The 13,022-nt window shown below is 38.5% G+C and overlaps 1 protein-coding gene across 1 annotated transcript in view; it reads left to right on the forward strand.

Moving 5' to 3' along the window:
• dchs1b (dachsous cadherin-related 1b) overlaps positions 1–13,022 on the forward strand; it is a 110,106-nt gene that overhangs the window by 69,893 nt on the left and 27,191 nt on the right. Inside the window, exon 6 of the mRNA XM_033978076.2 lies at positions 11,119–11,307. Within this exon, the coding sequence (XP_033833967.1) occupies positions 11,119–11,307 (189 nt within the window). The remainder of the gene's footprint in view (positions 1–11,118; positions 11,308–13,022) is intronic.

Consider the following 13,022-nt stretch of genomic DNA (forward strand, 5'->3'; position numbering starts at 1 on the left):
ACATAGGCCTGTTTGATCCAAAAGGTGACAGGTTAATTGTTTTGGTATGTTATTTATTAGCAAGGTATAAAAGGTGAAATGTGGTCTTGAGATGAAATTTGTACAAGATTGTGATTATATTCTGTTCTAAAATCAAGATTCAGTTCACAGTTCACTTAACCCATACAGGGCATTAACACTTGAGAGCACAGCATTGCATACTCTACACTACACTATACGATATGTTGGTGTTTGCAAGGCACAAATTGCTGCCTTTTGTGATTTTAAATTAGCTGATGAGCTTTAAGTCATGTTAGAATGTTGTTACCTCCTCAAAACATACCTGTAGTTTTGTTATTTTTCATTCACACGTTGTTATTAGTCTGTCTACATTTCCAAAGTACAAAATGCTGTGTTCCACCTTGTGATGTCATAAAGTGGTAGTTTTCAAGTTTCCTTTTACCTTTAGTTCAGTAGAGATTGGCAATTCCAGGGCTGAAATCATCCAAATGATTCTAATGAAGGTGTATGGAGTTTAAAAACACAGTGGAGCACTTCTTTATTACCATGTGACATCACAAGGTGGAACAGAGTGTTTTCAGTTTGAGAGAAGAGCCTATTTATGCAGGGTTTGTGTGTTAAACATGTGTGAATGAAACAACTCCAGGTATGCTTGTGATGAGGAAACACCATTATAACATAGATCAAAAAACAGTGTAATATGAGCACTTTAAAGAAAATATGGGAAAGATACAGACAATAGACAATTGTCTTAACTTAATTATTACTTCAGGTGAATAATTATTGTATCAAAAATATATTGATTAAAATGTCTAAATACCACAACAGATGTTTAAACACATTTTGATGTTACAAAGCTCTTGATATTCTGTCCTCTCCCATGTCACTGCTCTACATGGACTCTTAGCTGTGCATCTCCTCTTACCACTTTGGTGTTTTGCTGTTGACTGCATTACTCCATTACGGCCAGTACAATTTAATTTCGCTCCACGTTCGCAGCTGCTCCCCAGTGCACTCCTCCACTGTGCAAACTCGAGACGTCCTTACTTGAAGAGTCCAATAGCTGGAGTCCATTATTTTGTTTGTGTGTTATCTTCAGTGTAAACAGGCTCGACGGTAATGGGTAAACAACTGGAGTCTCTTAGTGTCAGTTGTGTGCTGCTTGTAGATACACTCGCTCCTAATAGAAACCACATGACGGCCCCTGATGCTAAAAGCTACAAGCTAACAACATGGAGCCTCATAATGTTCTAGTAATTAAAGGAAAGTAATTAAAGGTGCACTGCACAACTTTTCTGGTGTACTGTCTGCTACCTGCTTGTGTGGATATGTTATTGCTTTTTTGGGATGTTCCACAGCGTGGCATTACATGTCCTATATTATGCAATATTGAATCTTGTGAGCTTTAAGCCATGTCAGAATGTTGTTACATCATCAAAAACATACCTGGAGTTGTGATTTTTTTTATTCACACGTTTGAGTAACACTTTATTATTAGTCTGTCTAAATCTCCAAAGCTCAGAATGCTCTGTTCTACCTTAAACATGTGTGAATGAAACAAAACAACTCCAGATCTGTTTGTGATGAGGAAACAACACTGTAACATAGAGCAGAAAATATCCTAATATGGGCCCTTTAAATATAACTATTGCTCTTGAGACAAGCAGGCGACTCCATCAGGTCAAGTTACAGCTCAGATTTGTGGAGAGCCGAGCCTTTATTCACATTAAGAATACATGTTTCTCAAGGTATTTTTTGCCATTATTTTGTCACTTTGTAAGTTTAAAGACATATTGTGGATTATTTCAAGTAAATCATTAAGTCTGGTAAAGCAGGTGTCGGATCCCCCAGCGTTTTATTTTATTTATTTTTTTATTATTATTATGGGAAAGTATTTAGAAGAAGTGATTGGCAATTGAAACTGAACTCCTTTCAGAAGTGACTCCAAAGCTCTATCAGCTGACTCTCAAGTGTGAAATAGATATATGTAGTCTTCAATATGGTTTTCTTTAAATTTCGCTTATTGTCCAAACTCTTCTTGTGTTTGTATTATAAATCGTTCTTCCAAATATAGCAGTAACAGAAGTCTTTTGGTCCTCCCTCTATGCCTCCCTTTGGCGGTTTGATGTTTCTAATCATTCCCAGCCCTGAACTCCACATGAAAGACAACAAGTGCTCGTGTGTAATAGGGTGCCGAAAGATCACGCTCTAGAGACGACATAACGGCAGGGAGACTCAAGAAATACTCGGGGAGGTCAGGGGAGGAATGGAGATTGAGGAGATGAAGCGCTCGCTCCTCTACATTCCCATTTTCAAGGTTTCGTGTTATCATTAGCTCGGCCTTTTGTTCCTTTGCCAAAGCATCGCCCCCGTCCCGCAATCACCCTCCCTCTTTCATTCTTTCCACTTCCCTGCCATACATCTTAATCTTACGCCATTGACAGCAGGGAGGCAGGGTTGCAAGTTGGTTTTCAGCGTTTTACTGGGAAAACGGTAAACACAAGCAGCTGATTTTTTTTTTTTTTTCATTTGTACCGACATGACTATGTGATGCTGCCAAATTCTGCGTGTATCATTGATTAAGAAAATAGCGAAGTACAGAGCAGTGGGCGTGTGCTGGTGGCGGTGAAAATGGGGATTGGCAATATGGCGTCTTGAAAGTAGGAGATTAAAGATTGCTCAAACATGCACAAATCTCTCCAAAAACAACTTCAAGTGAGTAAATGTTGAGGGGAAACAACTATAAGATGATTAGAAGTTCTGAAAGTTGAAGTCTAAACATGTAAGGAGTTTAGGCTTGACAAAATACTATACCATGTGCAGTAAAGACGATGTGAAGAATTTGGCCCTGCGTTATATTAAAGTGGCTACATCTTGAGCGTTGCGAGATAGGGTCAGTGGCTTCATGTTCTCATTAGCTTTTTTCCCTGCCAAAACATTGCCCCATCTTGCAAACTGCCTCCTTCTTCTCCTCTCTTCACTTCCTTTACATACATCTTCATTTTACACACATGGCTGCAGTCTATTCATAGCGTTGAAGCACAAATTGCTTCAGAAATTGGGGAATGCTTTATACTGGTGAGTGCTACTCACAGAAAACAGAAAGAATGTGACCAAGGAAAAAGAGAAAGATTAAGTTAGAGGAGTGTTTTAGCTCTTCTTGACACCCAACCGCTCTGCTATTAAAAGACATGGTTACTATTTACGCTCACTGAAAATAAGCCCATCTAGTTTGCATTTGCTCTATAAAGATGCATTCTTCGCTCCACCTGGTCTTATATGGTCATGGCTGCTCCTCTCAAGGATGATTGTGTTTTTTTACAACTTGAGGGGTATCATGTGTTTACGGTGTTGTATCATTTATCGTCCTAGTCTAAAAATGCTACAAATTTTCACGATTGAGTCTAGATGTCAAATGGAGAATTATGTCATAGTATTAGACTTTTTCTAATGGAAAATATTTTGACATGGTCTCAGCCAGTGTGGTCTAAACCTGTTTATCATTTAGTGAGTGAGTTTATTCATGTTTATTGACACCATGACCAAAGAGCAGCGAAATCACTTTCTGTCAATGGTTTTGTTTAACACACTACTTTTTAGTAATCTTGACATCCCTATTTTAAAAGTGCACTGTGTAAACTTACATCACCAGGCCAAGTTACAGGTCAAATCTGTGGAGAGGTGACCCACCCTTCACAGTAAGAACACATGTGTGGGGCGACAGTAGCTCAGAGTGTTTCTCCACTGATCTGAAGATTGGCGGTTCGAATCCCACTCTCTATATAAACATCATTTGTTGATGGTCAGATCCACTGATCCACAGGTTGGCAGTGCGATTCCAGCTCTCACAAATGAAGGCTGTCGTTGTGTCCTTGGGCAAGACACATGTTAAAGCACATGAAGGTGGGAAAGCGCTATATAAAAACATGACCATTTACCATGTCTTTGAAGGTATTTTTTAGCAGTAAAAATGCCTGTAATACCCATGTATAAAGGCTGGCACACAACCTTGAACTTTATGCCTGTCTTCTTGTTTAGACTTAACAAAGCCGTGTTGCATATGATCCTTGGAGCTGATGATTCTTTTACTGCTGCCTGGTCTCATTCGGAGGATGAGCCGAGCCGACAGTCCTCTGGTTTACAGCGTTCATTATGGGTTTCTTAAAGAGAAGTTGTAAAAGTCCTACAGATCTCCAGCTGTGTCCAAAGCCCTGATGCACATGTGATCAGACAGACTGCAGCAGAGGGACATCTGGACCAGGGCCCGTCGCCATGACAGCACAATAGCTTCAGAACACAGACGCTGTTCATTAAAGGGACAGGCCTTGACTGGAAGTGGTTATGTAAAGTTTTGTTTAATAATTAGGAATGTCAGTATCTATTTTGGTATGTTTTTTTTTTTTTTTCCTTAATTGCAGTGTTCTGGAGAATAGGATACATATACATACATTTACATTGGGATAGTATTTGTTGATATACAAAGCATTCGGGCTGTCAAAAAAATTATACTAACCGATACTGAAACTTGTATTTAACTATTATTGAAGTATCAACACTGTAAAATCACATAAACAGTATGAAATTAGACCTTTCCCAAACTGTTTTAGAATGTTTCAGAACTGTTACGACCACATGGTAACATTAAAGAAACCAAAATAATCTTGTGTTGAAAATCAAACTACGTTGTATAAAAAAGAGTGGTTAACATCAGTATTTGTTCAGTCCACTCATTGTAGGTGTGCATTTCTGTTATCTGCATCTGCAAATGTAATTTACTGCATATTAACTTGCAAATTTGCTCTTGGATATGATTCCTGATTGAAATCTGGTCTGTTTTTCTATATCATTACGAGATCTACAAGATGTTAGTTCAGGCAGCTGTCGAGGCTACGTGAGATCTAGAGTTTATCTGAGGAAAACGAACATTTTGAACTCATTTAGTCAAAACAAGACAATCTATTTTAAAGAAAAGGTTTACATGTCATTCCATTCATGATTATGTGACAGACAAATGCTTCAACCTCCACTTAAAATTGAAAACAGCTTGTACCTATATATTTGGGACTTTTTTCTTCTTCGTCTTCTGCCTCGCCAACAAACCCTGCACTAAAGTGAACTGCACTGTACCACTCGCTGATGGGAAAAGGCAATAGGCAACCATCACAGTCATCCTCTTCATTCATTCAACACTACTGTGCATCACCTCCCGTGCTCAGACCGGTCCTTTTCCGCACCATTGAAGACAAATGAAAGATAAACGCAGATGAAGTGCTGGACGTATTCTATGGGACGACCTTAGAGACCCATCACACTGTTGCTTTACATTAAGGTGGACCAGCAGCATGTGAAAGTGGAGTGCTAAGTAGGAGAGAGAGGACGCAGGAGTGAAGTATGAGTGATGAGGTCTGGCTATTCACTAATGCTTCAGTGAGGGATCGCTCCTCGGACGTCCCACACAGCGATGGATGGTCCTCTGTGGAGATTCAGGCACAAGTATTGGCTTCGTCTGCTCTGTTTTCAACATACTTTGACCATATGAGGTTTCTATATTGTCTATGTATGGAATGGTTACACTAAAACTCACACTGGAATAAATTGTGCGTTCATGTGGCAGGCAGATGTTTAAAGATATTTTACTGTAATGTAAAGTGTGTGAATGGGATGGATAATATTAATACAATGAGAAAAGGATATATGTATATCTTCAAGAATGTAGCCAAAACTTTGTCTGGATTTTTTTTTGCATTATAATTCCTCTTGTTTCTGTAACGAGCTGGTGTGTTTAATCTCTGGACTAACTAACATAAGTCTCTATGAGTTTGTATACCCTCCCTTTGATTCTTTCAATCGATAGTTAGCCGAAATCTGAGGAAATATGCACCTTTAAAAATACTCATGGTGCACTAGATTTGTCAAAAGAATCAATACCCAGGCCAAGTGACAGTTCAGCTCTGTGGAGAGTTGATTCACCCCCACAGTAAGAACACGTGTGTGTGGAGTGACAGTAGCTCCGTTAGTGTTTGTGTTTGTGTTTGTCCACTGATCCAAAGGTTGATGGTTCGAAATCCAGTGTCTGTGTACAGTGGTGTATGAATGTGTGTGAAAATGGGTGAGTGGTTTCAAGGTGGAAAAGTGCCGTATAAAAATGTGATCACTGACCACCAATACCACCAAAGTTAATAAAACTACAATTCAATACTATATCAAGTATCAATACAGAAAATCACATAAATCAGATGGAATTAGACCGTTTGTGAATAGTTTTAGAGTAGTCTGGATCTAGACAGCACAGTCTATTAAACTCTTTAAACTTCACAACATTTTCTCTTCACTTTTCTTAGTAAAGGTGGGAACAAAGTGATAATGTAATATTCGTCTGTGCTTCAGATGCTGTTGCTGTGAAAGCTTTGGCTCATTTACAGTTTTCAAGTTGTTAGCAGACTCTCAAATGAATCAGAATCATAGACGCCTTGTGCTCACGATGCAAATGGGTTTATCATTAACTCTGTTTCAATGTACCGTATAAAGCAGAAGATGTGCATTGTAAGTAAAGGGCGTAAATGAAAGTGAAAGGTTGATGGTTCAATTGCCTGAACAGCCTGATCGAATCCAGAAGGGTCTGGAACTGAACAACAGAGGGTGAAAATCCTCCATCCAAACGTGAGACGGTCCAACCACAGTCGCTAATTTGTATCATGTGTTTCTCAAATGCAGAAGACGTCTCTTCTCAGAAATTCTCGTAACATTCAGAACAAAATATAACTTAACTGACCTGAGATAACTAGGAGTTTGGTGCTTCAACTGTTGATTCTGCAAAATCTGTGCTGTTTCTCACTTCTTTATGTTGCTTTTTCCATTTTTAACATGTAAGTAGCCATGTTTGTTTTTGACACGAACAGACAATTCGCCTCTTTGATTGGTCAGTCACGTCCTCTGAAATCGGGAAGACAGGATACGGCTCCATATCCACTCATCTGTGTGAAGTTTTGTAAAAGTGCGTGGTTCTGACTGGCCAGGTAAACAGTTCAACTCCATAGTTTCTGTCACACAGGCTGTACCAGCGACCACCAACCATGCGCGTTTATAAATTCCCCATGAACACACTGTATACTAACCATTTACAATATTATACGCACGCACTAATCTTGCACACATTTTTATCATAAGACCACGGCTCATAAAAAGTCTATAAAATATAAAAATTGTTGTAAAAAGGTATAACACAGTTTATAGTTGTGCAGCTGTAGTCTAAGTGGAGCATTTTCCCATAAATCAAAAGCTATGATGTGTCATTTGCCTGCATTACTCATATTTTTCAGATCTTGGCTTAATTTGAATAACTAGTCTGAATGTAACACAACCACCATGTCGGATTTGCAAGTTGTAGCCCATTAAGTTCAAATGGCATACCGTTAACATAACAACATGCCTTTTTGTAAAACTCAACCACCTTCCCACACATCGGCCGTCTTCACCCCATGCCAAATATGATCATAAATCTACTTGGACCTTTTCCACTTTTGTCTTTTTTTTACTGTAATAACTGCACTGAGTTAAATCAGGTTCCGGTGATTGATTTACATGGTGAGTCTTTGTCTTTTTGAATGGCTTAAAGTGAATTATGTTACACAGAGGAGGTGAAGACTTTTTGACCCTGTAATGAAAATACATATCTTTTGACAACTTGACCACAGACACAAACTTCTTTAAGCCAAAGTCTACTCTGACGCGCTATAACCACAAGTAATGGAAAAATAAGGCTCTTAAAAGGGATTGAAAGTGTAGGGCTCCTGTCTTGTGTTGCTATGTAGTTGTGTGTTTATCTCAGCTTTGGCTAGAAGGGTTGGACGACATGGTTTGTAAGACGATGGCCTTGGCGTGGGAGTTACTCTTTCTCTGGCAAATGTGGCTGTCTGGCTCACTGAAGTGTTTGATTTAAGGCCATGTCTTGCAAGTGTGTGTTTACTAGATTACCTTATCGGCCCTCAGGATTTTCAAGATGAGATAAGTGTTGCAAATCCTGGAAATAATGCAAAATTGGAAGGTTTTTTTTGGTAAAAACTTACGTACTGAGTGATGTGAACTCAACCCTGGCAAGTCAACTCAGATAATCCCTGCACACTTAAGTCTCTTGTGTCACGTTTATCAAATAGATCTGTAATTTAATAGTAAGTCGATATTATATGAAAGTAAATTTGGCAATAAAGGCATAGTAATGATAATGTAAAAAATATAACGTAGTAGTGAATATGCATGCAGTTATATTCAGGCATTTACATTGCATATTCTTGTTTTGAATGTTCCATATAGCATTAAATCTGTCTATCACCATTGAGTAACTTGCATACCTGTACTTGTTCCACCTCTGATATTTTGCAACTATTTCAAAATCCTAAAAACACCTTTACTCAAAAGATTCAGTTATTGTCCAAATCTTTGCAAGTCTCTTAGTGTTATCTTTATCATGACATCTGCACATACACCAATATAAAGTAAATATAAAATTTTAATGAAAATGTGAAAGATCATACCAGTACTACTTCCTCTGTGTCTTGGGTCCAGGGTCCGCGCTGGGATATAGATAGAGCTGAAGTCATTGGGACCAGGTGGGCGGTGACTGTGGTTCTAAGCCTTTTAATTAGATTTAGTCCAAAGTATGGGGTCATCTTTGTGTGTGGAGCGCTCTTCTCCACAGGTGGCTAATCCATCACTGACCAGGATATGAGCAACACCCAGATCATATAGATTGTATTAGTCTCAACATTGTAGCCTATGGGAAGTTCAAACCATGGTTTAAATCCCCAGTTGTAAATAGTCATTGTAGAAGAGGAAGTGAAAGGTAGAAATGTGCTTGGGAAGAAGTGACTGAAAGACCTCCAAGGAGTGTATTTAATATTCTTATAATGCCATAGAGAGTGAGTCATTGTGATGTCTGCGATGTACCATGAGTGAAAAGACAAGGACATGAACTGGTCAAAGCAGAGGAGTGTGCAAATGAAGGTCAATGTACAAATCAGAGGCTTGGGATTGTATATATTATTCTGCCCACGCACCGCAATAATAACTACTTTTAAATTATGTGCAGCTATTATATCTGTCTATTATGTTACTCCATTATGTGAGAATTAGGCAAGGTTCCAAAAGTGTAATTACTGGAATTATAGTTCTATTTAGGGATGATTTTGTCTAATTGCGAGATAGGGTCAAAGCTCCAGCTACAGCCACAAGGAGTAAAGCAAGCAAATTAGCACCGGGTAGTCATGGATTTTTCAGTATTGTTGCACACAATGGTCTGGAAAATACATTCACTTCTTCAGTATGTTTTTGAATTCACATTGTCACTACTGCAAAATAGGACTGGGACCATGAAAATAATGTTGTTTCTTGTGGCAGAAACAGTTGACATGAATGTTTTTTTGGACAGTTTATGTAATCGAGATATCGCCAAGTAAGAGAATTATCAAACAAACTGACTTCTCCCTGATGATCTTGTCTAGATTGCTGTTGTTTTCATTTATAACAAAGTAAAATACTATAACAGCTGTTTAAATATGGAACCTATTCATAATATTAAAATAATAAATATTCATATCCATAACATTTTAAAACTGTCAACAACTTTGATCATTATCGTGATATAATTGTTAATCACAATCACCATGACACCAAACTTCATTATGGTCCCAGGCTCAGATAGGACCAGTGTAGAATACCATCTATATAATATCTTTACCCGTATCACATATCATTAGAAGTGTTTGCAATATGCAGTTAGTTTGGTGAATATCAAGGACTACAACAATCTCTCCAAAATGTTTCCATTATTCATGTTTACATTTCAAGGTTTATCATTCAATAAATCAATATTGAATTAAGTGAAATCAATCCAATCCAAAGAGCTTTGTTTGGTTTTAAGAGTGCTGCTCAATACAGAACAATCGATACTTTCTGTTTAGTAACACCCACTTCTAAAAACACTTATTAAAGGTCCTATATTACACAAAATAGATTTTTTTTTTTTTTAAGCCACATTATAGTGTTGTTACCTCTTCAGAAACCTAACACCCGGACTCGTGTTTTGTTTCATTCACATGTTTGAGTAACACTTGATTATTAGTCTGTCTACATCTACAAAACTCAAAACGCTCTGTTCCACTTTGTGATTTCAGGAACAGCTCATTTTACCTTTTGTTCAGTCGAGAATTGCAATTCCTGGGCAAAAATCATCCAAATGACTGTAATGAAAGTGCGTGGAGTTTAAAAACACAATCTATTACCACATCACAAGGTGGAACAGAGTGTTTTCTGTTTGAGAGAAGAACTCGCCTAAATATGCAGGGTTTGTGTGTTAAACATGTGTGAATGAAATGTGATGTGGGAACTACATTATAACATAGATCAGAAAATAGTGTTATATGGGCCCTTTAAAGAGAATCATTTCTACACTGGAAAGAGACAATGGCCTGGATTTCAAAAAGAGATGCAAGAGAAGTTAAGACATCTGTCGACTGCACGCACTGGACAGAATTGGGTCATTGTGAGAAAATGTAGCTTTGAATGTGAGGTGTCCCCAGTGTTGCAAGTCTTAAAATCTTAAATGCACCCTATCACTAAAAGCCCATATCCACCATCACTTAAGAGTTTCTCCGATGACCACAGAAACCTAAATTACAACTTGCATCTAACTCTCCTCCCTTTTTGTGTGCTGTCCACTGCCATGCTGTGTCCTCATTGTCTTTATTTAAACAGCATTGTAGCTGTAATGGGCCCCACCTGTTCATATTGCCAGCATTTCAAAGTCACCACAAAAAATTTGATCCAGTCTGAAAACCTGAATTGGTCTAACAGATGTTTATAGTACTCTGGAAATCAAAACAAGTACTTACGGTGTGTGGTATTTAGACAACTGTATAAGTAGCAGTCTCTGTTTGAAGATTGTGTGCTGGAGTTGGCATTAATGTGATTGCAGACAGTGTCCTCAATCGTATATAACAACGTTGACACATTTTCTTATGTCTAAAGCATGCTGGGTGCTCCACAGCGACTCCCTTGGGTCCATGGGTCATTGGGTGTCACTCGACCAATCTTATCTCACGCTTGGTGTCTTTCTTTTTCCAGGTCACAGCTACAGATGAAGACCGCGGTTCCTTCGGCGCAATTACCTACACACTGGGGTCGCCAGGAGGGGGCGCTGTGCCGACGCAGTTCACCATACACAAGGAGACAGGGCAGATCTGCACCAGCACCACTTTGGACCGGGACGATGGGCTGGACAAGTTTGATCTTACAGTCACAGCAACAGATGGAGTAAGAGACTAAACACTACTTCTTAAATGGCCTGCAGCAGAACAAACGAATTTCTCACTTTTGTAACGCATTCCTAACGCTGTAATTCCTCACCACTGATGAGTTTCTAAGCACATTTTACAGCCTTCAAGAATAGGGTGACCAGATTTTCAAACTTAAAAACTGGGACACACCCAGGTTGGGATGGTTGGTGTAAACACTGGTGGTAACATTGTCCATTCTCGACTCATTTTTGTCAGTATATAATCTGAGGGACTTCTGTCGGTGCATTGTCAAGCACGGTTTTCTGCATTTTAGCTAAACAAATGGCAATATATTGCTCTCTTCACTGTTGGCTGGGATCAAATTGGTGGTCCTGGGAAATTTCTTGTGTAAACCTGGGACAAATCACTGGTTTTGGATAAAGCTGCTGGGACAGAGGACATAGGGCTTAAAACCGAGGGCGAGGACATCTGGTCACCCTATTCAAAAAGCAAAGCGAGTTCCAATATCACGGCACTCCCAAAACAACTAGCGTGCTACCACTACTTGTGGGTTTTCTATTTAGATGCAGTTTTGTGATTTTGTGTGGAGAGCTGCTATACTTACTTACTATATGTTGCACTGGGACTCTATCAAAATCAACTAGTTTTGGGGTTATAAGTATCTTTCTTCTATACTTACCTAAAGATACAGACAAATTAAGGTTCATCAGGTTGTTGTTTTCTTAGGTAAGACACTTCACAGTGGCTGCTTGAAACAGCAAGGGCATCTGACATAAAGATCCAGTTGTTCTGTTCACTTTTCTGCATCTTTACAGCTGTAGTGAGTCTTCATGTATAGAAAACAGACACTCATGTCCCATTGCACTTTTTGGAATTTTATCATCTCTGGCTCTGCCCAGTTTTTCCGACATTTTGTTTAACCTATCGTGCAACTCAGTCTTTGCCCAAAAATGAAAAGATTATATAAGCTTTATACCTGTTTACTACATCAACAAGCCGTTTTTCATTTGATTTGTGTCATTCCTCTACCTGCACAAACTCAGTCGTGTGTACAATGCCTCCGGTGATCAAAGCTCAGGGCTGAAGGCAAATTAAAGATGTGTGCAGCTGTTTCTCAATAAATCTCATCAAAGAGGAACAAATGTACCTATGCCTTTTCCAGCCACTTCCACCAAGCAGGAGCAACATGGCAAAGACATCAGGATGCTCAGAGGATGCAAGCTATAAACCTGAATGATAAAACGAACTTCAAACAATGGCATTATATTTGAAATGCTATATTGCAAAATGTGGCTTAAGAAATTAAAACTTCAAGAAGTAGACTAGTCACTAACAAACACAACTTCTGCTGCTATGTGCACTTTTTACAGCCTTAATGAAGCATGAAGAAATTCCATTTCTTAATGAAGACATAGTTTATTAAGAATGCTTCAGGCTTTGTATGTACTTAAATAAAGTGTTAGGAGTTAGTTTATTAATTAAAGGGCCCATATTACACTATGGTCTGATCTTTGTTATAATGTGTTAGACTGAGTCCTTCTCTCAAGCAGTAATAGTAATAGTAATTAAGGTGTAATTACTATAAAGCATTAGTGTTATTTAGATATTTAACATGCTTGTGAACGTTTTGCATTTTCCCATAAAAGTATGCCACTGTACTAAATTCTTTGCTTGGTAGTTTTGAAATTCTTACTCCTGAGAGATTCTTGGTTTATTTCATTGCTGTTTCAT

Source organism: Periophthalmus magnuspinnatus, chromosome 14, assembly GCF_009829125.3.
Source record: "Periophthalmus magnuspinnatus isolate fPerMag1 chromosome 14, fPerMag1.2.pri, whole genome shotgun sequence".
Taxonomy (NCBI): Eukaryota; Metazoa; Chordata; class Actinopteri; order Gobiiformes; family Gobiidae; genus Periophthalmus; species Periophthalmus magnuspinnatus.